This window comes from Scyliorhinus canicula, chromosome 9 (genome assembly GCF_902713615.1).
Source record: "Scyliorhinus canicula chromosome 9, sScyCan1.1, whole genome shotgun sequence".
Taxonomy (NCBI): Eukaryota; Metazoa; Chordata; class Chondrichthyes; order Carcharhiniformes; family Scyliorhinidae; genus Scyliorhinus; species Scyliorhinus canicula.
Window position 1 is genome coordinate 80498013 of NC_052154.1, and position 26953 is coordinate 80524965.

At 45.7% G+C, this 26953-nt stretch overlaps 1 protein-coding gene across 1 annotated transcript; it reads left to right on the plus strand.

Moving 5' to 3' along the window:
• The first annotated feature begins 4329 nt into the window (after positions 1–4329).
• On the plus strand, positions 4330–24976 carry LOC119971469 (prolyl 3-hydroxylase OGFOD1-like). The gene is made up of 8 exons (XM_038807035.1): positions 4330–4553; positions 9748–9896; positions 11063–11109; positions 14143–14243; positions 17718–17809; positions 18077–18205; positions 20172–20285; positions 24515–24976. The coding sequence occupies exons 1-8, from the start codon at positions 4400–4402 to the stop codon at positions 24584–24586; spliced, it is 858 nt and encodes a 285-aa protein (XP_038662963.1). The 5' UTR covers positions 4330–4399; the 3' UTR covers positions 24587–24976.
• Positions 24977–26953: the final 1977 nt, after the last annotated feature.

Below are 26953 nucleotides of genomic sequence, written 5' to 3' on the forward strand. Positions count from 1 at the left end.
GTGGGGTTGGGGAGGTAGGGGTGAGGAAGGCTATTTGTATTGAGACATAAAATGATGGAGACAAAAAAGTGGATTAAGATGGAGGAGAAAGGTCACAGTCTAAAGTTGGGCCCATTGTTCCTCCGGGATCAGGGCCACAGATGGCAGAGTCTCAGAGAAGACACTACCGGCCAAGGGTATTCCGATGCCAAACTTCCTCCCTCCTGATGTCAGAGTTCAAGTGCAGGAGAAGACTACATCTGTTCCTGGGGATGGTAGGCCACCTGTGACAGATGATGCAAAAGTTGGTACCATATCAACTGGGAGGTCACCCTTTGCCTGTGCCCTTAAAGGTACTCCCACTCTTTTTAATAAAATTTAGAGTACCCAATTATTTTTTTTTCCAATTAAGGGGCAATTTAGCATGGCCAATCCACCTAACCTGCACATCTTTGGGTTGTGGGGGTGAAACCCATGCAGACATGGGGATAATGTGCAAACCCCACACGGATAGTGACCCAGGGCTGGGATTTGAATCCGGGTCCTCATCGCTGCAGTCCCAGTACTAACCACTGTGCCACATGCTGCCCTGGGGTACTCCCACTCTGAACATCTATGCCAGTTGCTCCTTTCAGGACAGCACGTGTGACCTGTGCGCCATAATCCAGTCAACCGAGAACAAGTGCATAATGGAGTTCATATATACACTATTAGGGTGGGCCCACATGTCATAACCGTGGACCAGGACCACGTGGACCAGGATGCCAGGGTCATGGGCTTTGCCCTCATAGCAGGCATGGCTCAGGTAATGGGCTTCGCCCTCTTAGCAGGTATGGCCCAGGTCATGGACTTCGCCCTCATAGCAGGCATGGCCCAGGCGCAGGGTGTCACCCACTGCATCCACATGGCCTGTAGTCTCCACAGAACATGGGGTGTCATTTATGCACCTCAAGCGATATAATTCCCTCAATGTCCAGCTTGTCATCATGCAGGTGTGTGACTATTTCCCAGGGAGTGTCCATGATAGTTACATGTTGGAGTGCTCGCAGATCCGAGCCATCTTTGCAGGAGAGCAGCGGCTGGAGGGATGGCTTCTTGAGGACAAGGGTACCTATCCTTTTGGAAGTGGCTGATTGAGACTGCCTGCAATGAGGCTCATGCGTCAATGCGCATGTTGGTCGAGCAGGCGATTGGATTGCTCAAGATGTGGTTCCTTCCAGTGCCTTGACCAGTGTGGGGAAGCCCTCCAATCCAGCCCCCAGAGGGCATTCCGCATCATTGTGCCCTGCTGTGTTCTGCACAACTTGGTACTGCAGAGGGGAGAGCAACTGGACCAGGAGGAGATGGAGGAGCACCACATCTCCTCGGGTGGGAAGAAGGTTGAGGAGGGTAGTGAGGGTCAACATGCAGAGGAGGGAGAAAGGCCTCTAATGATGATTAGGGCCCACATGGGGCAAAGGACTAGGGATGCCCACATAGTATCTTGGTTTGTGGATGACCAGAACTAGGGAGTCAAGAACTCTCCCACCATGGGGGTCTGCCACCAACTCACTAATATGGTGCCGGCGGGAGGTCTTGTGATGGTTGCGACATTCATGTGCAGGACACCAATGCCATTGTCTGCACGCTGCAAGAGAAGGATGATGACTTGCATTGAGTGATGTTCCTCTCATCCTCAGCGATATGCCTGACTCCTGCCTGACAGAGTTGAATGCATCCTGCCAATGAATGGGTGATCAGAAAAGCTACATGGCAAGTCTTAGCTACTACTATTTCCTCTGAGATCTGGGGTCCTGGTGTTTTTCTCCACCTTACATACAAGGTAGACACTCTCTCAACACTTTGTCAGCCCTTGGCATCCTCATCACTGAAGAAGTGTGGCAGTCATGAAAGGTATGATGTTGTCAGGATGCAGGAGAGTCGTACCTTCCATGAATGGGAGGGTTGTCTTTACTGCGTCTTCGGTGTAGATGGAAGGGACATACCACTGTGTTTCTCATAGTCTACAGATATGAAGCGCTGAGTGTGTGCAAGGGGTTTTCAGAGCTTGGAGCCATGACATGAAAGCATGCAAAGGCAGAGACAGGAAAGGGGATTGGCACTCCCAAACATGATGCGCTACCATTGGGCAACGAATGTGGAGAAGGTGAGGCATTGATGGTGGGAAGGGGCAGAGTGGATCGGGTTGGAGGAGGAGTCCTGTAAGGGCTCATGTTTGAGGGCCCTGGTGATGGCACCGTTACCGTTGACTCCGAGGAAGTATACGGGGAGTCCAGTGGTGAAGACGACTATTAAGATTTGGAATCAGCTGAGGAGGCACTTTAAATAGGGTCAAATATTGGCGTTGACGCCACTGTGTTTGAATCATGGGCTGGATTCCCTGCTGGCAGACTGCTCCGTTTTGCTGGTAACCCGGGGGTTTCCCGACGGCATGCGGCTGCTCCACAATGGGAAACCCCATTGACCAGCCAGCGAAACGGAGCATCCCGCCGGCGTGCTGAACCCCAGAAATCTGACGCGGTGGGACGGAGAAACCCGTCCCATATGTTTACGCCCATGGAGGATGGATGGGATGTACAGGTGATGGAGGGAGGAGGGATTGGAGCGGGTCAAGGATTGTTCTCAGAGGGGAAGTTTGCTGGGTTTGATGAACTGTGGTAGAGGCAAGAGGGGGAGTGAGCTTTTGTACTGGCAGGTCTGGGACTTTGCGCGAAAGGGGCTACTTATGTTCCCCCAACTACAGGAGTACACACAACTGGAGAAAATGTTGCTGCCAGATGAGGGCAGGATCGGGGACATATATGGGTGGTTGGGAGAGCGGGGCAAGGCGTTAGTGGAAAGGATTAAGCGGACGTGGGAGGAGGAATTGGGGAGGGAGATAGGATGGGGACTCTGGTATAAGGCGATGCAGCGAGTGAACTCAACCTCCTACTGTGCTAGAATACGCTTGATTCAGTTTAAAGTGGTGAAAAGGGTACACATGACTCGGGCTCGGATGAGTCGGTTCTTTCCGGGGTAACCGATGGATGAGAGAAGTGTGGACGGGGGCTGGTGAATCATGTTCACAAGTTTTGAGGACGCGAGAGGTTGGAGAGCTATTGGGAGGTGGGTTTGGGATCCTATCGATGGTAGTGGGGGCCGAGGTGAAGCTGGACCCCATGGTGGAGATGTTTGGGGTTTTGGAGGTGCAGGAGCTGCTGGGGGGTAAGGGGACCAATGTCATGACCTTCGCCTCTCTGATTACCCAGCAACGGATTGTTTTGAACTGGAGGTCAGATACGCCATCGGGGTTGTGGCTTGGCTGGTAGACTAGTACAGGTTTCTCTAGGGGAGGAGAGAAGGGATTAAAAGGGGAAAAATGTACACACTGTTAACTTTGCTTTGTTGGGATGTTGTTTTGTTGTTATTGTTTATGTTTGAAATAAAACAGCTTCAAGAAAAATAACATTACAGCATGGAGGATCTGTATGGGGTGAACAAAGTGATGTTTAATACAAGAGTGATATTACAATAGTGACTATCTCTCTATTAAAGCCTAGGTTCACCCACCTAATGAGTTTATTAAGTCTTTACCGGTCCAGATGGAGCGACTGGAGAGAAGGATAATCACAGGTTAAAGAGGTGTGAATTGTCTCAAGCCAGGACAGTTGGTAGGATTTTGCAAGCTCAGGCCAGATGGTGGGGGGTGAATGTAACGCAACATAAATCCAAGGCCCCAGTTGAGGCCGTACTCATGTGTGCGGAACTTGGCTATCAGTTTCTGCTCCGTCTGGACCTGTAAAGACTTAATTACCTGCACAGACTCGCATTGAAAGTATCATCTTGCATCATTGACTTTTCCTTTATATGTCTTTCTGGAATTCACTGAAGGAGCTGTGCTCCAAAAGTGAGTGATTTGAAATAAACCTGTTGGACTTTAACCTGGTGTTGTAAAACTTCTTCCTGTGCCCACCCCAGTCCAATGCCGGCATCTCCACATCATGTGTGGAGTTTGCTCTTTCTCGGTGTGTCCGCGTAGGTTTCCTCAGGTGCTCTGGTTTCCTTCCAGAGTCCAAAGATGTGCAGGTTACGTGGATTGGACATGCTAAATTGCCCATCAGTGTCCAAAATGGTGTGGTCACTTGGATAGGGTGGGGGAAGGGGCCGAGGAAGGGTGCTTTTTCAGAGGGTCGGTGCAGACTGGATAGACCAAATGGCCTCCTTCTGCACAGTAGGGATTCTCTGCTATGATTCCGCCCATTCACTGTTTTCTTTCCCTCCGGATGCTGCCGGACCTGCTGAGTTTTCCCGGCTGTTAGGTGGCGCTGTTGCGGGAGGCGATGATTCCGTTGGTGGGCAGGCTGTTGCCGGGAGACGTAGTCCCTGGTGAGGCAGTAGCTGGCGGTGACACTGGATTTGAAGCAGTTGCTCCCGGGTAGCGATGAGCTCCAAGAGGCTACGGAGTGATCCGGAGAGTCGGGTTGGTGGGAAGAGACAGCTAAAGCATCAGGAGCTTGCGGAACTCAACCCGCTGCTGCTGGAAGTGAAGGAGCGAGTGAGCGAAGCCTGGAGCCGGGGGCTCGAGTACTCACATGGTGAGGGCCAGTCAGAGATATGGGGCTGGGAGAAGCTCTCAGAAGATTGGGAAGCGGCCAGTCCGATAATCCAAGGCCGGAGAAATTATTCCAGTGCCAGTTGAGATCAGTGGGAATGCACTGAGTTCAGTGGCCACTAAACTGTCAGCATTAGCAAATTATACACCTCTGAAATTAATGGCAATTTTTGAAGTCCGTATGTGTGCAGTTAGAGGTGGAAACTCAGTGATTCCATGCTGCCCCATGGATGTGTTTTCGACTGTAATCAATTAGAAATCACTGAATTGACAGATTGGCAGTTTTAAGTGATTCATCTTGCTGTAAAAATCTTTTAAAAAGTTACTATGTCTTGTTGAATGATGTGTAACTGGGTTTTTAAAAATATAGTTTATTCAATCAAATTCATAAAAACAAACCGGGGTTAAATTGCCCCTTAATTGGAAAAATGAATTGGGTACTCTAAATTTATTAAAAATAAAATAAAAAACAAACCGAAGCAGAGGCAAAATGACATATGATAAATAACCAACACCCACTCCACACATCACCCCTCCTCCCGTCCTGTCTTCCCCATTTTAACCCCCTTACCACCCTTGCACCCCCTCCCTCCTCCCCTTTTGCTGACTCCTCAATCCTCCTCAAAGAAGCCAATGAACGGCTTCCACCTCCGAGCGAATGCATCGACTGACCCACTCAGGATGAACTTGAATTCCGGCCATCAGGGAGGCAAAGGCCAAAATATCAGCCTCTCTCACATCCTGGACTCCCGGGTCTTCCGACACCCGAATATCACAACCACTGGACTCGGACCACCTTTACCCCCGCACCTCGGACATTACTCCACAAGCCCCAATCAGAACCCCTTTATCTTTGGACATGCCCAGCACATGTGGACGTGATTCACGGGCCTCCCTGCACACTGCCCACAACTATCTTCTACCCCCTACTCATCCGCGCTACCGTTATATGTTTCTTATGAAATACTTTAAACTGAATGAGGCTTAGCCTTGTACACGGCGAGGCCGCATTCACCCTCCGCCTCCACCACCCCACCCAGCTCCTCCTCCCACTTCTGCTTTATATACCCCACCGGGGCCCCCTCCCAATCCATCAACATTTATAGACCTCAGATACCTTCCATTCCCCATCTCCTCCTTCGACAGCACCTTTTCTTACAACCCTAAGGGTGGAAATCCAGGAAAAGGGCAGCTCAAACTCTAGGTCCTCCAATTTCCTGAAACTGCCTCTACAAACAGATCACCAAATCGCTCAATCCGTGCCTTCCGCCACCCCATAAACCTCAGTTCCAGCCCTCCACCAGTGCAAACCTGTGATTATAACAAATCGGTGCCGACACCGAGGCGCCCTCCACTCCCACATGCTGCCTCCATTGCCCCCACACCCTCAAGGCTGACACTACCTCTGGGCCCATGGAGCACCTGGCTGACGAGAATGGCAGAGGCACTGTTACCAGTGCCCTTAAGATCATTCCCCTACAACCGCCCTTATGCTGACCCCTCTCCCACTGCCCATTTCCTAACCATGGCCATGTTCACTGCCCAGTAGTTGTTCACAAACCCAGAGATCAGCGTGTTAACCGTTTTAAAGAACAACTTCGCGATAAAGATCGGCAGGTTCTGAAATATGAACAGGGACCTTGGCAGCACAGTCATCTTTACTGTCTGCACCCGACCCGCCAGCGACAGTGGCACCACATCCTACTTCTTGAATTCTCTCTTCATCTGCTCCACCAGCCGAGTCAAATTTAGCTTGTGCAGCTGCACCCAATCCCGCGTCACTTGGATGCCCCGGTGTCTAAACCCACCCCCACTATCTTGAATGGCAACTCCCATAAACTCCTCTCCTGCCCTCTAGCCTCAATCAGGAACACCTTGCCCTTTCCCATGCTCAACCTCTTTCCCAAGAATCAGCCATAGTCCTCCAAAATCCCCACAATTACCCCAATACCACCCAATGTGTTTGAGATATATAACAGCATGTCGTCCGTGTGCAACAAAACCATGTAATCAACACACCACCTCTCTTTCCAATCCCTCAATCCTCTAAGCATCATTGACAATGGCTCTATAGCCAAGGCAAAGAGCAACAGGGAGAGCAGGCACCCCTCCCTTATCCCGCAATGCAGCGCAAAATATCCCTAACTCACCTGGTTCATCCACACCCTTGTGACCGGTGCCTTGTACAGCAGCCGGACCAAGTCAGCAAACCTCTGTCAAACCCGAACCACCCCAGCATCTCCCACAAATATTCCCACTCCACCTGGTCGGAAGCCTTCACTGCGTCCATTGCCGCCACCACATCCACCTTTTGCCCCTCCGGAGGCATCATCATAGAATCTACAGTGCAGAAGGAGGCCATTCGGCCCATCGAGTCTGCACCGGCCCTTTAATTAGCACCTCACTTAAGACCACACCCGTAACTCAGTAACGCCACCTAACCTTTTTTGGATACGAAAGGCAATTTAGCATGGCCAATCCACCTAACCTGCACATCTTTGGACTGTGAGAGAAAACCGAGCACTCGGAGGAAACCCGTGCAGACTCCACACAGACAGTGACACAAGCCGGGAATCGAACCTGGGACCCTGGAGGTGTGAAGCAACTATGCTAACCACTGTGCTACCGTGCTGCTCTGTAATCATAATTACATTAAGCAGCCTCCTCACATTCACTGACAACCGTCTCCCTTTCACAAAACCCATTTGTCGTTGCCTACCATCCCTGAGATGCAGTCCTCCATTTGTGAAGCCAACACCTTCGCCAGCAACTTGACGACCACATTCAACAGCAATATTGGACATACGATCTACACTGTTCCGGACCCTTGTCCTTTTTCAATATCAAAGGTATACATGCCTGCGATAGTGTAGGGCGGAGGACCCCCCCCTCCTTAGCCTCATTAGCAGTGGCCCCAGGTCCCCCCAACCTTTTTATAAAAATACACCAGGAAGGGCCCGGGCCTTCTCTGCTTGCATCACCCCCATACTCTGCATCACCTCCCTCAAACCGATAGGGGTTCCATTAACTCCTTCTGGGACCAACACCACCCTTTCCGTCTTGTCCTTTACTCTGCCAGTCTCCCACACCGCCTCCTGCTTCCTCAGCTGGTGGGCCAGCATGCTACTGGCCTTCTCACCATACTCCTATACTGCCCCTCTGACCCTCCGCAGCTGCCTCTCTGCCTTCACCGTGGACACTACCCGAACTCCATCTGGAGCCTCTGCCTCTCCTTCAAAATCGCCGCCTCAGGGCTCTGTTTACTTTCTATCCATCTTCAGAATCTCTTCCACCAGCCTTGCCATCTCTGTCTGTTCCGCCTTCTCCCTATGCGCCCGAATTAAAATAAACTCCCCCCGAATCATCGCCTTGAGTGCCTTCCACAGCATGGCAGCCTTGAACTCCCCCATGTCATTCAGTTCTACATATCCCCCAGATGGCAGCCCTCACCTGATCGCATACCTCCTCATCTGCCAACAACCCCACATCCAGCCTCCACTGCCCCCCACCCCCCACTCCACTCGCAAATCTCTCTCATGCAGCACGTGGTCAGACACCACGATCGCCGAGCACTCCGAGTTGACCACCCGCCAACAACACCCTGTTCAGCATGAAAAAGTCAATCCCGGAGTACACCCGGTGCACCTGGGAAAAATGTGAGAATTCCTTCACTCTCTGCGTCCCAAACGCCACGGGTCTAAACCCCCCCCCCCCCCCCCCCCCCCGGACACACACACGCTCTATAAACCTTTACAGCTCCTTCTCACTGCCAACAGATTCCCCGATCTCGGACTCAACCCCCCCGCCCCTGGAACCCGCCTCATGAAATCTACATAATTCCAATTTGGGGCATAAACATTTACCAGGACCATCGGCATTCCCTCCAACCTCCCACTCACATCACAAACCTCCAACCCCCCCCCCCCCCCCCGCAAAACCACCCCAGGATCTGCCACAATGCTCCCCACCTCAAATGCCACCCGCTTATTCACCAGCATAGCCACCCCCCGTCGCCTTCATGTCCAGTGCCGAGTGGAACATCTGCCCTCTCCATCCTTTCCTCAACCTTGTCTGATTCCTGCAAAAAAGCCACGTCCACCTTCAGACTCTTCAGCAAATACACATGACCGTTTGACCAGCCCATTCACCTCCCTCACACACATGGCCAGCCCACCCTCCTGTCCACACCCCCCCCATAAAGCAGAAAAGATGCATTCACCATTGATATTTCCCCCACGGAGGGACCTGCCCTCCAAACACCCTGCCATCAAAACCAAAAGAATATTTCAAGGGGAAATGTTTCCCGTGAGCAAAGAAACCTCCTCACAAACCCTCCCAAAGTGCAATGTCCTCCTTCTCCTGTCAGTCCAGTGTCCTTCATGAACTCCATTGCCTCCTCTGGGGTGCCAAAATAATATTCATGCTTCTAAAAAGCCACCCAGAGGCGGGCCCAAACCTCATCCCCTGCTTGAAGAGGGCAGCCTTAACCCGATTAAATCCGGCCTTCTTCTTTGTCAGTTCTGCACCCAGGTCATGTTACACCTGCGGCTTATTCCCTTCCCAGGGACATTACCTCGTCTGCCTCGCCCACCGAAGATTCTTCTCTTTATACAGAAAGCCGTGCAACTGCACCACTATCGCCCTTGGTGGCTCACCCGCTTGCGGCATCCGCATCAGCACCATGTGCGCTCGGTTGAGCTCCAGGAGCTAGTCGAAGGCCCCCTCCCCATCAACTGCTCCAACATTTCGGCCACACATGTGCCGCCTCTGCACCTTCAATGCTTTCGGGCATCCCCACAACCCTCAAATTGTGCCTTCTGAAGCGGTTTGCATGTCCTCCACCTTCTCCTTCAGCCTCTTCTGGGTCTCCTGCATCACCCCACCTTGGCCACCAATGAGGCCAACTGCTCCTTATGCTCACCCACCACCTCCTCCACTTTCTGGATTGCCCGACCCTGGGACTCGAGCCTCTGCTCCACTCTCTCAATACCTGCTTTGGCTGTAATAAGTGTAACAATGTACAGATAATTCTTGTTTGTAGTTTTTAGGAACCTGACAATTCAACTTCCCTTTACTTTCACAAATGTGGTGTGGAAAGCAAAATATTTCATGCCTGTAATTTGTTGTAGCAAAAGTGTTCCAAGATATTAACAGTCCCTTTCCTCCTCCCTTTACAGAGAAAGGCTTGCTGGTGGACATTCAGCCGTTTACACACTGTGTGATATCAAATTTTATCCAGAGTCAAACATTCCTGGAAGGGCTTCAGAATGAACTTCTGCAGCTGAACTTTCACGAAAAATCAAATGATCTGTACAAATTCAAGCAGGTGAGAAACTGATCGTGCAAAGGAAAGGTTTGAGTGGGGAGAGATAACAAAGTGGCAGGCTTTTTTGCTGGTTGAACATCAACAAAATTGGTGGTTCCATTGTAGACTGTTTTGAATGAAAGGACCTCATATCATGTTGCAACTGTTAATTATAATCTTTATTAGTGTCACAAGTAGGCATTCAGTAACACTGCAATGAAGGTAATGTGAAAAGCCCCTTGTCACCACACTCCTGTGCCTGTTCGGGTACACAGAGGGAGAATTCAGAATGCCCAGTTCACGTAACAGCACATCTTTTGAGACTTGTGGGAGGAAACTGGAGCGCCCGGAGGAAATTCACGTGGACACGAGGAGAACGTGCAGACTCCTCACAGACAGTGACCCAAGCCAGGAATCAGACCTGGGTCCCTGTTGCTGTGAAGCAACAGTGCTAACCACTGTGCTACCGTGATACCTTTCAGCGATGTAGACTGAGGGGATTTCTGTGCAGTGGATAGACCAGATATCCTGAAGAAATGGAGGGCAAGAGAATCACTGCAGCAGAGAGGAATGGATACACTGGAGTGAAATGCATTTATGTAACGCCTTTTCACAACCCCAGAAAATCCTGAAGCATTTCTTTTCACAGTAACTTCATTTGAAGCCTACTTGTGATAATAAGTGATTTTCATTTCACCGTCACTAAAGCAATGTTGTGTAAGGTGATTCTTGTGAGCGAACATATTGGAACGCCATCGGATGAGTGGTCCGGTGTGAATGAGCCGTTCCAGAATGATGTAGGATGAGCAAATTCATTGTTCAGTTTATCCACTTACAATCACAGTTATCAATTATAGTCTCTTAGGACAGGAATAAGTTGTGGGCATTTTTTACCGTCTGAGTATTTACTGATATATTCAACAGAGACTGGGTGCAAAATAAAAACAACAACTTCCATGTTGTGATGCATGAAATGCCAGTCAAAAAGGTTTATGTGATTATGAATGTAAATATTTGCACTGAGCTGACAGAGTGAAGTTCTAGATATGAATATTCAAAAGTAATTGAGTTTCTGGATATCGGTATTCAAATAGAGCTCATGAGAGTAATGTTCTAGATGTACATTTCTAGGCAGAACTAATATGCTGAGGTTCTAGATATAAATGTATTTTTTTCTCTCTTGACAGTCTGATGATCTGCGGAAGAAAAAAGGATATCATATATCATCATTGAGGTGAGTTACTTGAACCCATCTCCTCTGAACCTGTTCCGGGCATAATTGGAACTGGATTATTAGACTGAAATATGTTAACGTTTTCTGTATGTTTCCCTTATTGCAACACTAATTTTCAGTTGAGTGGTTTCCTGTGAGCTTTGTGTATATTGTGTGAGCTAGTGAACAGGTGAAGTTAACATCTCTGAGATCAAGCTGTTGCACAATTTGGTGAAATGTAGTAGAAGTAAGCTAGTTGGAAATACTGGCAAAAAAGAAACTATTTTGAGTAAAACTTTTAAGAAGCAAATTGAGCAGACTCAATGGACCATAGTACTGTACTGCATTGGTCTGTGAGTGTGTGATTATTCTGTGAACACCACCAAGCCATCTAGCTGTGCAGGAGCATATTTATTCTTGTTTTTATTAAGTTTGTGACTTCTGCGGGCTGGCATTGACTTCTAGTGCAAACTCCAGGAATCGCACGTAAATATTTTGTTGCAGCTTTTTTAAAGAAAAGGTTTTCTCCTTTTGTTTGCTCTTATGTACTAGTACTTCCTGTGCCTCAGACTGATTAATTCAGTTCTTCTCCATCATGGTTTGTTTAACTCTTGCCCTTATTGCTGTTTTTAAAAAGTTTTTTCATTGGATGTGTGTTTGGCTGGCAAGGCCATAATTTATTGCCCATGCCAGAATTACCCTTGAACTGACTGGCTTGCTAACCCAGAGGATATTTATGAGTTTACACATTCCTGTGGACCCAGAGCCACATGTAGGCCAGACCAGTTAATGAAGGCAGATTTTATTCTGCTAATGGGCATTTGTGAACAATTTGCACCAATCAATGGTCACCAACTCACTTTCTATTCCAGATTTATTTATTGAATTTAAATTCCATCAGCTGGTGTGGTGAAATTTGAAGTCATGTCCTCAAAGCATTAGCCTGGTGTCATGTGAGAGTACCTTTAAGAAATTGGTGTTTTTTATAGAATAGCTGTAGTGGGTGTACCTTTAAGAAATGGGTGTTTATTACTGCAGTGATGTCAGAGTGTGGGTGGAGCTAGGCTGTCTCTCAGCTTTTACTTTTGCTTTGGGCTTGCAGCTGCAGGGTGTGTTTATTTTTAGTTTTGGAGACGCTGCAATCACAGCAAGATGTGTATGAATCTCTGAAAGCTTATGCATGTCCATTTGGTGATTTCAATGTCGTAACTGTTCTCAGTAGTGAAGTTAAACCTGATGTATTTCTGTACAAAGGGTTCTTTTTGTCTTATAGATGTTGCAAGGAAAGATTAAGAGTTACTAATAGCGTACTGTATTCTTTGGGGGATTTATTGGTGTTGATAGTTGTTAAGATGTTTACTGTGGTTTATAAAGTGCTAACTGGACTCATAAATGAACATTGTTTTAATTTAAAAGTACTTTAAGTCTCTGTTCACTACACCTGTAAGGTAAGCCCATTTACTCCCCATAACCACAATCTATTAAAAGTTGTGGGTCAGGTGAACTCCATGATACACTTTGGGGTTCTCTAAACCCTGGCCCATAACACTGGGTCTCTAGATTATTAGTCCAGTGACATTACCACTTCGCCACTGTTCTCTCTACTGTTAGTGATTGTGATCCTGGTTTAGTCCCATAAACTTTACTGTGATCTACGCTCACAGACCCTGAATCATATATATTTTTTAAACATTCACCTAATGTTTCTCACCACCATGTTGTATTGTTCCTTCCAATGCTTTCAATTAGCAAACTGTCCACAATATAAGGTAGTACAAGAGAAAATCCTTTCACTTAGTCTATGAACATAACCAGTGTTTTAATGACTATAAAATTTGCATCTCGCTGCCATTGCCTGGCACGTTACAAGAACATAAGAAAGTATTCATAAATGACTTTCCCCCAGCTCATTCTCTGACACATTGGACAAAATTGTGGTGGTACCGTGCATGAAGATTTGAAGGTGGGACCGGGAGGAAACTTGGAAATTAGGACACAAGACGACAGGCCAACATGTTCCGGTGGAGGCGGGTGAACATAGGCAGCATCTACCCACCTGGTAGTGTTTCCAAGGATGCCTCTATTTTGGGATATCCTCATATTCTCCTTTCTGCCTGAGCATCATTCACCTTTCCCAATGGCTGTCCAAAGCTAAAGGCTCTCTGATTGGGCCTGTAGCCTCAGGATCCTGCTTGCCTGTAGGGACTCGCAGACAATGTGTGGAATCCGTCGAAGCAGGATGCATGAAACAACAGGTAGAAAGCGATGAACAAGGTTTTTCAGTAATACAGTTGAATTCTCCACTCCCCAAAGGGTCTTCCTCCCTGACCTACACCCAGGTCAGGGTTTTTATACCAGTGAGGGCTCCCCTTGTTAAGGGGCAGCCCTGTCACCGTTACCGGGGAAGTTCATATTCTGTGGCGGTCACATGGAATCAGATCATCCTTATTCCTTGACCTCCATGCAGGTTATAACACAATGAGAATGATGTCTCCTGGTAGATCGCTCTGGAACCCCCCCCTTCGGCCACTGGGGCAGCAAGCCTGTGAGCAAAGATGGTTACTCACTCCCTCGGCTCCCCACAGAAGCCCTTCCGCCAGGTTAACGGTTTTCTAAAGGAGTACTAATCAGCACCAGCGTGAACACTTGCTGGGGAGGGTGCTGAATGACAGGAGGCCGTTGGATATGGGGTCGATCCCATTAATTGTATGGAAATGGGGCTTAAGTGGTGATAATTGGTTTCTCGCCACACAATGGTGAGATCCCTATTTTGCCCACGGGAGCGGGCCAGTTGTATTGCAGAGTGTTTGGTGCCTGGCGTGGATCTTGTTTTTGGCCTCTCCCGCTTTTCGCCGGTCTTGTTCCACTTGAGTGAGAGCGCAGCGAGGGCGGAGAATCACGCCCTTTAATTCTAGATGCTATCTACAGTTTTCCTGTAGAATGTTTCACTATTACCCCCACCCCCCCTCCCCAGCCTCTTAAACATTTGTGGAATTCGTGATTTAATTTTGGTTTAACCAAGATTCACTTATTCAGTTGTTTTTCTCTCTCTAGGAAGGTTCTCTTTGAAGATTTCCGTACATGGTTGTCAGATATTCTTGGTGTAAAACTGGAGAGCACGGTGGATTTGTCCTGTGCTAAATATGAATACACAGGTATAAAACATTAAATAAATTATATTTAGGCATTGGATATATTGCACGCATATGACTTTATTGGGGTACTGTATGTGATATACTGGTGTTATTGCACATGTGGTATCACATTGGCACTTGTTTTACACTGGAGCGATTACATATGTGACATTTCACAAGCATTGTAGTCGCCAGAGGTGGCAATATTACATAAAATCATACTTGCAATGGGAATACTGTACATCTAGGGGGGCGATTCTCCAAGCCCCGCGCTTGGGCCAGAGAATCGCCGCAACTGCGATGGCGCCAGCGTGTTTGGCGCGTCGCCGGCCGCCGATTCTCTGGCCCGAATGGGCAGAGCGGCCGCGCCGATACAACAGAATCCCGCCAGCGCCATTCACCCCTGGTCGGCGGGAACTCTGCGAGAACGGCGGCCTGGGGAGGGGGGCTCCAATGGGATCTGGCGCCGTGAAAGGAGGCTGGAGTGGCGTTAACCGCTCCAGCACCGTGCTGGGCCCCTGTGGGGGCCAGAATCTGTCGTACCTGTTCACGATGGCGCGAACACTTGGGCTCCATATTGGAAATCGCCCCCCCTGGTGCATGAAGACTTTGGTATACACTAGAGATAATAGGTGGGTCGTATGGTAAGCCCTGAAAATATTGCAGACAATGAATTAATTTGTCTCAGTTGTAAGGATGGTCTTTAATATTGCAATATTTTGCTCGTTTCAAATTTATTTTGGATGCCATGTTTAATGTACTGGATGTGTATAAAGAAAAGCACAGTTTTACCTTTCGCAATTTTAACCTGTTCCTGATGGCCATAAAGAACTGAATTTCAGAAGACTGAAAGAACTTTCAAGAGGATTGATTTATACAGCACCCCATCATGTCCCTCACAAATGGCACGAAGTGATTTGCACATAATAAAGTGTAGTGATTATCCATATATGTAAATACAATACCAATTTTAAATATGTCAGTAAGGTGAATGACTAATTAGTTTGTTTTTGGTGTTGGTTGAGTGGAGATAGCTGAACAGGGCATTGTGGGTACTCCCTGTTTTGTTGTCCGCTAAATCCAGAATAGGACCTCCATTTGAGGTTTTGTCAGATAAATATACTTTTAGCAATGCAGCATCATTGCAAAGCTACACTTGAATGTCAACATGAATTATGTTAAGAGTGAGGCTTGTTCTTATAATGTATATCTGAGGTAAAAGTGCTGCCAGGTAAAGTGAGCTTATGCTGATTTGGGTGAGGAAACCTGTGCTTCTTCAGGGAAATCATATGAAGGCTGATCAAGAAGTATTCTTCCACAGGTGCTGACATTTGTGCAATATTCTGAACAAAAAGTCCTTTCTCACATGAGATGGGATATGCAGTATTAACAGAGTTTTTGATCATCGGCCATCACAGCTGAAAATGCTGTTGCATGTCCACTCTGCCGGCAGCATGGGCTATTGAATTGGATGCAGGGCCAATTTGGCAACGATTGCTAGGACCAGCTAACCATCAGCAAAGCCCCAGAAGAATACATTTTTAAAAAATCCATAAATACATCAGTCAAAATTGCTAAACTGAAACTGAAATACTAAAGCTGTGCTAAAACCTAAACCAATGATATTGCAGATGTGTTGCTCTGTCACGATGATGAGTTAGAAGGGCGGAGAATAGCATTCATCCTGTATCTCGTTCCTGAATAGGGAGCCGGTGATGGTGGCACTTTGGAACTTTATGATTCAGATGGTGAGTAGGATTAGCCACATATAACTGCATATTCCAGCTTTAGCCCTGACTTGGTGCCTCCACCCTGGGATGTGTTGATCTGATACTCAGCATAGTTTTGGGCATTAGCTTTGTATTGAATTTGAAGCTCCAATTCTTGTCAATTAACATTATGAATATCCTGATACACTACTGGATACTGGACATACCTATTTGTTATGGGCCAGGATTTTAAAAATCCGGAGTGTATTATGGAGTTCACCTGACCTATAACTTTTTGTTGAAACTGACTAGGATGAGTACAAGAGCCTTCACTTGAGGTGTGATTCAGTTGTCTGCCTAGATATTTCAATCAAAATAAGCTTTACTCTAAGAACTTAGTTAACATTTATATATAAACAAACAGCAAGAATTTTGATCAATTACTAACATAAAGATACCCCACAGCTGCAGTAACCCATGTATAACACTTAATGGAATTCCTCCTTTTACTGTTCCAGGAATTCCCCCTTTTACTGTTCCAATTCAAAAACAAAATCGCATAAACCAAAAAAACCTTTTCAAGGGCGTGGCCCTGCACTCTACATTCTCACTTGAAAAAGACTGGCTTTCCCTGAGAGTCTGACCCTGACTCACCAGCGGGTTTAAGCCCTTTCTGAAAGCAAACTATATTTTTTGAGTGACTAAAGCAGGTTGCTATAATCAATGTTTTTTTTGTTCCTGGAATAACTCTTTGAAATGAAAATAGAAAGACGGGAACAAAACACTTCTTTTTCCCTGAGTCCACAGCAGTCAAATCTGAAAGCGAATATAAAACTCATACCTACAGCTCAGCTCCACCCACAAAAATGACCACTGAAGTCATGTGATAAGACAAAAACCTTTCTTAAAGGGACAGTCCCACGACATATTGTGTTATCATAATGCATCCGTGTACATGCTAACACTGAAAATTAAAGCTATTCGTAGGATTTGGGTGTTTACAAACAATGAAGCTGCAGCAGGGTAAGTGGATCTTGAGGGTGTGGCCAATTTCTTTTTTTTGATAAATTTAGATTACCCAATTATTTTTTCCAATTAAGGGGCAATTTAGCGTGGCCAATCCACCTACTCTGCACATTTTTGGGTTGTGGGGGCGAAACCCACGCAGACACGGAGAGAATGTGCAAACTCCACACGGACAGTGACCCAGAGCCGGGATCGAACCTGGGACCTCAGCGCCGTGAGGCGGTTGTGCTAACCACTAGGCCACCGTGCTGCCCTCGGGTTTGGACAGTTTCTAATGGTGGAACTCGGAATTAAAGTTGCTCGTGTGGCAGACCAAAACAAAATGAAGAAACACAAATTGGTTGTTGAATGTAAGGTAATCTCATGTAGGAAATTAGCATTCCTCTGTCTGTTATGCAAGAAATTGTGTCAGAAGTCTCTTCTTTTTTGTTCTGGCCTTCTACTGTTAACCCAGCCGTGGTTTCAAAGATTAAGGTCTGCATTTTTGAATATAGGATGGGTGAAAAACTAGATCAGAACTCTGTCCAACTTGAATGTCAGTTCTGCAATGTGACTGAAAAATGTGGTTGGTTTATTTTCTTTCACTTCAAAGTTAAGGCAGATTTGGAGGTGGGGAGGGTGGAAGTTTTAATTTGATGATTCTCGTGTGGAATTGACACAAATTAATATTACAGTTTATAAATGGCAATTAAATAAATTTATTCTACATGCACGACTCTGAGACTTATCATTATGTACCTAAACTGATTGTCTTTTACAGAACATGATCAACCTCAGCAGATTGCCAAGTCTCTAACTCCATCATGGAACACATTAATTTTCTTTGAGGTTTCCCCTGTGTCTATCCATCAGGTACAGAAATTCAGAACATTCTGTAAATGGAGCTGAAAAATTCAGTGGTATCTGCACCTTATGCACTAGTTTGGTTTATGTGCTACGTAGCAGAGCATGTTAGGTATTGCTATTGTTTTCTTCATTGAGGGAGAGTTTGCTACGTAAAACGATATTCATTGTTGAAAAGTGATTTAATAAGCAAAAGATAGCTTGTCTCAGTGCAGTGTATGACATATCTGACTGAATTCAGTGCTTAATGCTACTCTGCATACCTTTCCTGTTCAGGTGTCTGAAATCCTGTCAGAGGAAAAGTGCCGTCTTTCTGTTAGCGGTTGGTTCCATGGACCATCATTGGCAAGGCCACCATGCTACATCGAATCTCTTTCCTCTCGAAATCCACATATTGCAAGTGATGTAAGTACAGATTCTATCATCTTGGCCAGAATTAGCACTAAAGTGTTGTTCTGATTAAGATAGTTAACCACTAGCTTTTGGATATGGGAGCTGAATGCTGTTGTGAAGTCTCGCGTTACCATTTTTCCTCCAAGACTTGGGTTTCTATCCAGTACAAGACAGATGTGATGAAAGAGGGCTCCTCTTCTTTACAGCTGTTTAATATTTGAAATGAGCTTAGGTTGTAAACTATGATATGAATTTGACAAACATTTGGCACAATTGGCATTGGCCACAAACGTCACAAAAATGGCTGACATTGAAAATGGAAAAGATGATAATTGATGCAGTAGGGATTGATCTTCTGGGGTGGAGGTATGTTGTCGGCCTGAGTATGAGAAGTTGTGCTCTGTGTCTAACCCGTGTTATACCACATCTGTGAGTGTTTGATAGCAATGATGGTTAAAACTCCAACTGCTTCATTCACCAAAAATATATTAAAAAAATTAGAACAAGAATAGGTCTGCCATTCCAATAACTCATAACAGTAACAAGAACAACATGTATTTTTATGGCATCTTTAATGTAATGAAATGTCTCAATGATGCCTATCATGGCTCCATATTATTTGTAACCCGTACCAAACAAAAATGTATCTTTTGTCTTTAGAATTCCAATTTACCCATCAACATATCCTTTTGATGGAGAGAGTTCCAGAATGCTATGACCATTAGGGGCTGGTTTAGCTCGCTGAGCTAAATCGCTGGATTTTAAAGCAGACCAAGCAGGCCAGCAGCACGGTTCGATTCCCGTACCAGCCTCCCTGGACAGGCGCCGGAATGTGGTGACTAGGGCTTTTCATTGAAGCCTACTCGTGACAATAAGCGATTTTCATTTTTCATTTGTGTGAAAACTGCTTCCTGTTTTTGCTTCTACGTAGACCAGCTCTAATTTTATGTCCCAACACACCCCCACCACCCCGCTTCTTGATTTCCCTCACCAGAGGAAATACTTGCTCTATCCTATTCAGCTTCTTTAACATTTCAAGCATCATCATCATCAGATCACCCTTCAATCCTCTATACTCCAGGGAGCACAAGACATATATATTCAACCGGTCCTCCGCATTTAATCTTATAAAGCTAATGATTTTGTGGTGAATTACAAAGCAAGTTCCAATTTTTGAGCTTGTGATAGAAGGGAAGAAGGGTGGTGGGTGGAGACCCTGCTTTCTTCCTACCTCCACCCAGAGTAAGTCTGCAGAAGGAAGGCTTGTCGCTGGCATTTCTGCCCTGGAGGCCACTCAAGGGCCTCATCCTGTTGCTGCTTTTTCTTACTGCCACTGCATCGCCTACTTCTGATAAGAAATTTTTTTCATCTTAAAAAATCTAAATCGCACAGCAAAGCGCGAACATGGTTCTCTTAAGAGGTGACACTGAGCTCTTGCTGGCTTACCAGCTGGTAGGAGAGACCCCAGTAAACTCCATTAAATCGAGCCCATTATTTTCGTAACAGGATATGGCCTAATTATCAGATCTTAAACCATTTTTAGTACCACGTTCTTGGTTTGCTGTGTTATTTTGTATTTTTTAAGTGAACATTTTCCAAAGTTACCAGGAGTAGGCTGTTGTGTAGTTGCTGAAAGTATATCCAGTAACAAGGACTTCCATTTATGTAACACCTTTAACATTATAAAATGGTCCAAGGTGTTTCATAGAAACATAGCGCAACTAAATTAGAGTGTAAGCTGTATAATGAGATATTAGGGCAGGCGAACAAGAGCTCAGACAAACGGATATATTTTAAGAAGCATCTTAAATGAAGAGGAACAGGTAGAATTCCAAAGCTTAGGGTAAAGATCGAATTTAAAGCACAGAACCAGTGCCATACCTCGAACACAGCAGGAACCTGACACTTTGGTGTCACTGCAATGGTAAGATTATCTCAATCGGATGAAATATGTTTGCTTCCTTTTATTATGTTTCAGGAGGAAATTCTATATGACTGGATCAATCCAATTTACCTGGATGTTTCAACTCAAGTTCGCATCCAAGATGAGTTTGAGGAGAAATCTGAGATACTTCTCAAGAACTTCTTCAAGGTGAAAGCTCAATTGCGGATTCGTTCAGCGGAAAGGCAACAGCCCTTTTAAAAAAAAAAAATGCTTGTGGAACATGAACAAGAAAATGGATATGATTCATTGACAACAACCATGGAAAGGCCCGTGGAATTAATCAATGTCTTTATTTGAGCGTTGGTATGAGGTGTCCTCTTTTGTTCACTGCTGGTTTGTTTATGATGATTATCATATTCAGATGTAATACATGGTGATGGATTCAGCTGTTGTGGGAGAGGAGTGGGCTGTTATTTCTTTGGTTAAAGATTGCCACAGGAGTCAGATGTTATTAAAAGAAGAGAAACATAGACACTGAAAGCTAGTTTGGTACTTGGAACCCAACTATAAAGGCAGGTAGGCTGTGATGGACATGATACTTAAGGGAAGGGAGTCCTGTCCCAGGATTATACAAGGTTTATTCTGTTTAGATTAAGCTAAAACCCAAGGTAGAATAGGTTAACTTCTTTAATATCGTTACATTAAGTATGATTTAATGTTAGCAACCAATTGCTTCACACAATCCACTTTCCTAAATTGTGCAAGAAAGACTAGGAATTCAAAGCAATCTTTGCCTCACCTTTTTTTTAACTTGGTCCACCTTCAAAAAGATTGAAGAAGTAAAAATGCAAAAGACACAGGGAGTTTTATTCTTAGAAATCTTGCTACCATACAAATGGATATCGAATAGTGAGTCAACTCCCCGAAAAATAAGCTAATTAGACAACTTGTACGCGTGATTGACACTACTGCACCCGACAAGATGCATACAACAGTATCAGGGACATAAGGACGAGGAGCAGGATTAGGGAATTCATCCCCTCGAGCCTGCTCCACCATTCAATACAATCTTGGCTGATCTCATCTTGGCCTCAACTCCACTTTCCTGCGCATTCCCCATAACCCTTCAACCCATTACTAATTAAAAATCTATCTATTACCACAAATTTACTCAATGTCCCGGCATCCACTGCACTCTGAGGTAGTAAATTCCACAGATTCACAACCCTTTGAGAGAAGTAATTTCTCCTCATCTCTGTTTTAAATCTGCTACCCCTTATCCTAAAACTATGATCTCTCGTTCTAGATTGCCTAAAAGAGAAAGCATCCACTCTGCGTCTACTTTGTCGATACATTTTATCATCTTATATACCTCAATTAAATCTCCTCTCATTCTTCTAAACTCAAGAAAGTATAGGCCTAAACTGCACAATCTCCCTTCATAGGACAAACCCCATATATCTGGAATCAATTGAATGAGCCTCCTCAGAACTGCCCCTAATTCAACTACATCCGTCCTAAAATAAAGGGACCAAAGCGGTATTGCGGTCTCACCAATACCTTGTACAGTTGCAGCAACACGTCTCGAATTTGTTCCTTCTTTAATTTGTTCCAGATTAAAGAATCTGTTCCTTTTGCTATGAATGCCAAAATTCCACATGCCTTCCTTATTACCTGCATACTAGTTTTCTGAGATTCAGGTATAAAGACACCCAGCTTCCGCTGCTCCAAAGCACTCTTTAGCTTCTCTACATTTAGATAATAAGTTGCCTTTCCATCTTTCCGACCAAAATGGATAACCTCACACTTATCCATGTTAAACTCCATCTGCCAAATTTTGACCCATTCACCTCACCTATCTATATCAATTTGTAAAGTCTTATTTCCTCATTGCAACTTACTGTCCCTCCTACTTTAATGTAATCTGCAAATTTGGCTATCGTACCTTCTATCCCTGCATCCAAGTCATTAATATATATTGTAAATAGTTGCGGCCCGAGAACTAAAAGCTACGGCATCCCACTAGTTACATCTTGACACCCAGAATAAGAACCATTTTTCTCAACTCTCGGCCTTCTGTCGGTTAGCCAGTGTTCTATCCAATCTAATAAATTACCTCAAACCTCATGTGACCGTACCTTGTGAATTAACCTTATGGAAGTCCAGATGTACTACATCTCCAGGATCCCCATTATCCACTTGGCTTGTTACATGTTCGAAGAACTCTAGAAAAGTAGTCACACAATTTGCCCTTCTTAAACCATGCTGAGTCTAATTGATCACATTTTGACTGTCCAAATGTCCTGTTCTTTAATAATAGATTCTAACAATTTCCCAACTGCAGATGTTAAACTAACTGGTCTATAGTTTTGTACTTTCTGTCTCCCTCCCTTTTTGACGAAGGGCATTTTTGACATTAGCGTTTTTCCAATCCACTGAAACCTTTCCTGCATTCAGGAAATTTTAGAATATTATAACCAATGGATCCAGCTGCCACGTCCTTTAAGATCCCAGGATGTGGCCCATCAGGCCCTGGGGACTTGTCGGCCTTCAATCCAATAGTTTGTTCATTACTTTTTCTCTTCCGATTATTGTTCTAAGTTCCTCACTTTCTATTACCTCTGCATTATCTGTTACTATCGGGATTATACTAGTGTCCTCCACCGTGAAAATTGAGGTAAAATATTGATTTAGCGTCTCTGCCATTTCTGTGTTCCCACCATGAACTCCCCGGTCTGATTCTCCAAGGGATCAACATTCACTTTATATACTCTCTTCCTTTTTATATACTTATAGAAGCTTTTGCCATCCTTTTTTATATTTTGCCCTAGTTTTCTTTCATAGTTTACTTTTGTTCTTTTCATAACTTTGATCTTTAAACGTTTCCCAATCTTCCAACCTGCCACTGACTTTGCAATATGGTATACCTTAGTTTTTGTGTTATGTTATCTTTAGCTTCCATACTCAGCCACAGATATTTTCTCCCCCTCTTACAATCTTTCTTCTTCTCTTGAATATATTTTAGTTGGGAGAAATTGAATATCTCCTTAAACAACTGCCACTGCTCATCAGTCTTTTAGTCTTCCTGCCCAGGCCACTAGGGCCAAATCTTTTCTCATGCTTACATAATTATCTTTATTGAACTCCAGAACACGAGCGTGTGACTCCAGTTTCTTCCCTCAAACTAAGTTTGAAATTCCATCATGATATGATCACAATTCCAAAAGGATTATTCGGAGGAATGTACAGATACTCAATTCTAGTGTGCTTCACTCTTCTACTCACAAGAAACTCTTGGAGTTAAAACTTGGCCTTTATTACAAGCTAAAGCAGGGGCTATTGGCATTACAAATTGGGATACCAGAGTGCACAGATTCAAGAGTGGTACAGACAGACATACTTTGAAATTCGGTTACAAGAAATTAGCATCAACCAATCATTTGCAACTAGTTATCTATGTCCAATCATGACAATCGATTAAGGATGGGCAGCACAGTAACATTGTGGATAGCACAATTGCTTCACAGCTCCAGGGTGTCCGGTTCGATTCCGGCTTGGGTCACTGTCGATGCGGAGTCTGCACATCCTCCCCATGTGTGCGTGTGTTTGCTCCGGGTGCTCCGGTTTCCTCCCACAGTCCAAAGATGTGCAGGTTAGGTGGATTAGCCATGATAAATTGCCCTACATCTGCAGGAACCCCATTATCCACTCTACTTTTCACATCTTCGAAGAACTCTAGCAAATTAATCAAACACGATTTGCCCTTCATAAAACCATGCTGACTCTGATAGATTACGTTTTAATATTCCAAATGTCCCGTTCTGTAATAATGATTCCAACAATTTCCCCAGAACAAATGTTAAATGAATTGGCCCATAGTTTCCTACTAGGGGAATTACATTAGCGTTTTCCCAATCCACTGCAACCTCCACTATCTCTGCTGCCACTTTGTTTCAGACCCTAGGATGTAGGCCATCCGGCCTGGAGGACTTGCCTGCCTCAAATCCCAAACGTTTGTTCAGCACCTTTCCCCTCGTGATGGCGATTGTTTTAAGTTCCTCCTTTTCAACAACCTCTGAATTACAAGTTAATATTCGGATGGTTGTGTTCTCCACCATGAAACCGAAGCAAAACACTGATTTAGCATCTCTGCAATTTCCCATTATTAACTTCCCAGTCTCGTCCCCTAAGGGATCAACATGGACTTTAGCTCCTCTCTTCATTGTCATAATCTTATAGAACCTCGGACTATCCATTTATATATTTTGCACTAGTTATACTGCCACATAGATATACGCTAGTCCAGTTCAAATTCTGGTCAATGTTCTAAATATAGAACCCAGAGGGCTCAAAACATTTACCTTCATTTAAAATCGTCATGATTTGGGAACTATCTATTGAATAACACACATTTTTCTTTCCCCAATTACCCCCAGCTCCCTCGCAGCTTATCGGGATTAATGGCCATCTTACTGCAGTCAATTAGAAGACCTGACAGCGAAGTCTGAGCTTGTCCTCCTTCCACTTCCAGAAAGTTCCATTCCAAGGTGGAAATCAGCAGTCAAGTTCCCTGGCAAACCCTCACCCCCAGCACCACCCATCCCACTTGGACATCCATGCGCCACTGCGCAACCCCGGGATGCAGTTCCCAGGCCATTGGAGGTAGCAGTAGCAGTGTCTCAGCCTGGCTCAGCCAATGCAGCTGAGATGGGGACAGACACTGGGACCTTCCTGATCATTTTACCTGTGGTAATAATGTCTACGTTAAACATCTAGAGATCTGGATATTTTTTATTTTTGAAATAATTTGAATTAGGTAAGGGAACAGGAGTCAGAAGTATCTGTTATTGTAATGATAAGTATTTATCTGGCAGTCAGAAATAAAGGGGCAGCCCATCTTTATCCCTCGGGCCTTTTTTAGAAGGGTGACCAGCAGCATCATGAGCTTTGTTTGGGTGCATGGGACCCCAAGGGTGAAGAGGGTCTTCTTGGAACGGGGTAGAGATTGGGGGGGGGGGGCTGGCGTTACCCAATCTCTCGTGGTACTACTGGGCGGCCAAAGTGTCGATGGTGTGCAAGTGGGTGATGGAGGGGGAGGGGGCAGCATGGAAACGGATGGAGAGGGCGTCCTGTGGAGATACAAGCCTGGGGGCCCTGGTAACGGCGCCATGGCCGCTCCCTCCTACGAGGTATACCACGAGTCCGGTGGTGGCGGCTACCCTGAATATTTGGGGGCAGTGGAGGCGACACAGGGGAGAAGTGGGGGGCTCGATGGACGCACCATTAAGGGGGAACCATAGGTTCGTCCCGGGGAACATTGATGGGGGATTTCAGGGTTGGCACAGAGCGGGCGTCAGGCAGCTGAGGGACCTGTTTATTGATGGGAGGTTTGCGAGCCTGGGGGAATTGGAGGAGAAATTTGGGCTCCCCCTGGGAAACATGTTCAGGTATCTGCAGGTAAAGGCATTTGCTAGACGGCAGGTGGAGGGATTCCCTTCGCTTCCTGCGAGGTGGGTGAGTGACAGGGTGCTTTCGGGGGTCTGGGTCGGAGAGGGGAAGATATCTGATATCTACAAGGTAATGCAGGAGGTGGAGGAGTCGTCAGTAGAGGAGCTGAAAACTAAGTGGGAGGGGGAACTGGGGGAACAGATCGAAGACGGGACATGGGCTGATGCCCTGGAGAGGGTTAATTCTTCCTCCTCGTGTGCGCGGCTTAGCCTCATCCAATTCAAGGTGCTGCACCGGGCCCACATGACTGGGACGAGGATGAGTAGGTTCTTTGGGGGTGAAGACAGGTGTGTCAGGTGCTCGGGGAATCCAGCGAACCATGCCCATATGTTCTGGGCATGCCCGGCATTGGAGGAGTTCTGGAAGGGGGTGGCGAGGACAGTGTCGAGGGTGGTAGGATCCAGGGTCAAGCCAGGCTGGGGACTCGCGATTTTTGGGGTTGGGGTGGAGCCGGGAGTGCAGGAGGCGAAAGAGGCCGGTGTGCTGGCCTTTGCGTCCCTAGTAGCCCGGCGAAGGATTTTGCTACAATGGAAGGATGCGAGGCCCCCAAGCGTGGAGACCTGGATCAATGACATGGCGGGTTTTATTAAGCTAGAGAAGGTCAAATTCGCCCTGAGAGGATCGGTGCAAAGGTTCTTTAGGCGGTGGCAACCTGGCCTCGACTTTCTGGTTCAACGATAGGGTACTGGGATAGTAGCAGCAGCAACCCGGGCGGGGGGGGGGGGGGGGGGGGGGGGGGGGGGTGATGACTAAGTTTGTCTATTTAATTTAAATTTATTTTTAAGTTCACATGTTGGGGTGGGGGGGGGGGGGGATCTGATACATGTGTTGATACGGTTTGGGGGGTGTTACGGTTATGGGTTATTTTGTTGCATTTCATTGTTTGTTGTTATACTTTATATTTTCTGTAAAAAATTCCAATAAAAATTATTTTTTTTAAAAATAAATAAAGGGGCAGAAGCAAGGAACAATTCTAAACATTTGAAAACCACTTGCATGGCCTCACATAGAAATGGTGTCCTACTTTGGGTCTGCACTTTAGGATGGATATCACGTCCTTGGAGGGGAGTTTTGCTGGAATGGTATCAGGCCTGAGGGACTTCAGTGATATGACGGAGACTAGCGAAACTATGATTGCGTTTCTGGCAGCAGAGACAGGATTCTGAGAGGGTTAGTTCGAGAAAACGAGGCAAAACCGTTTTCATCGATGGTTTGCTGTTACTATCTGCAATGCGCTGACTGAAAGTGTGACGGCAGAATATTGAACAGACGCCGCAGAAAGGGAATTGGAGCAATGTTTGAAAAGAAGGAAAATGAGAACTATAGGACTACATAATTCTATGATCCCCACTCCTGCCCAATCCCCA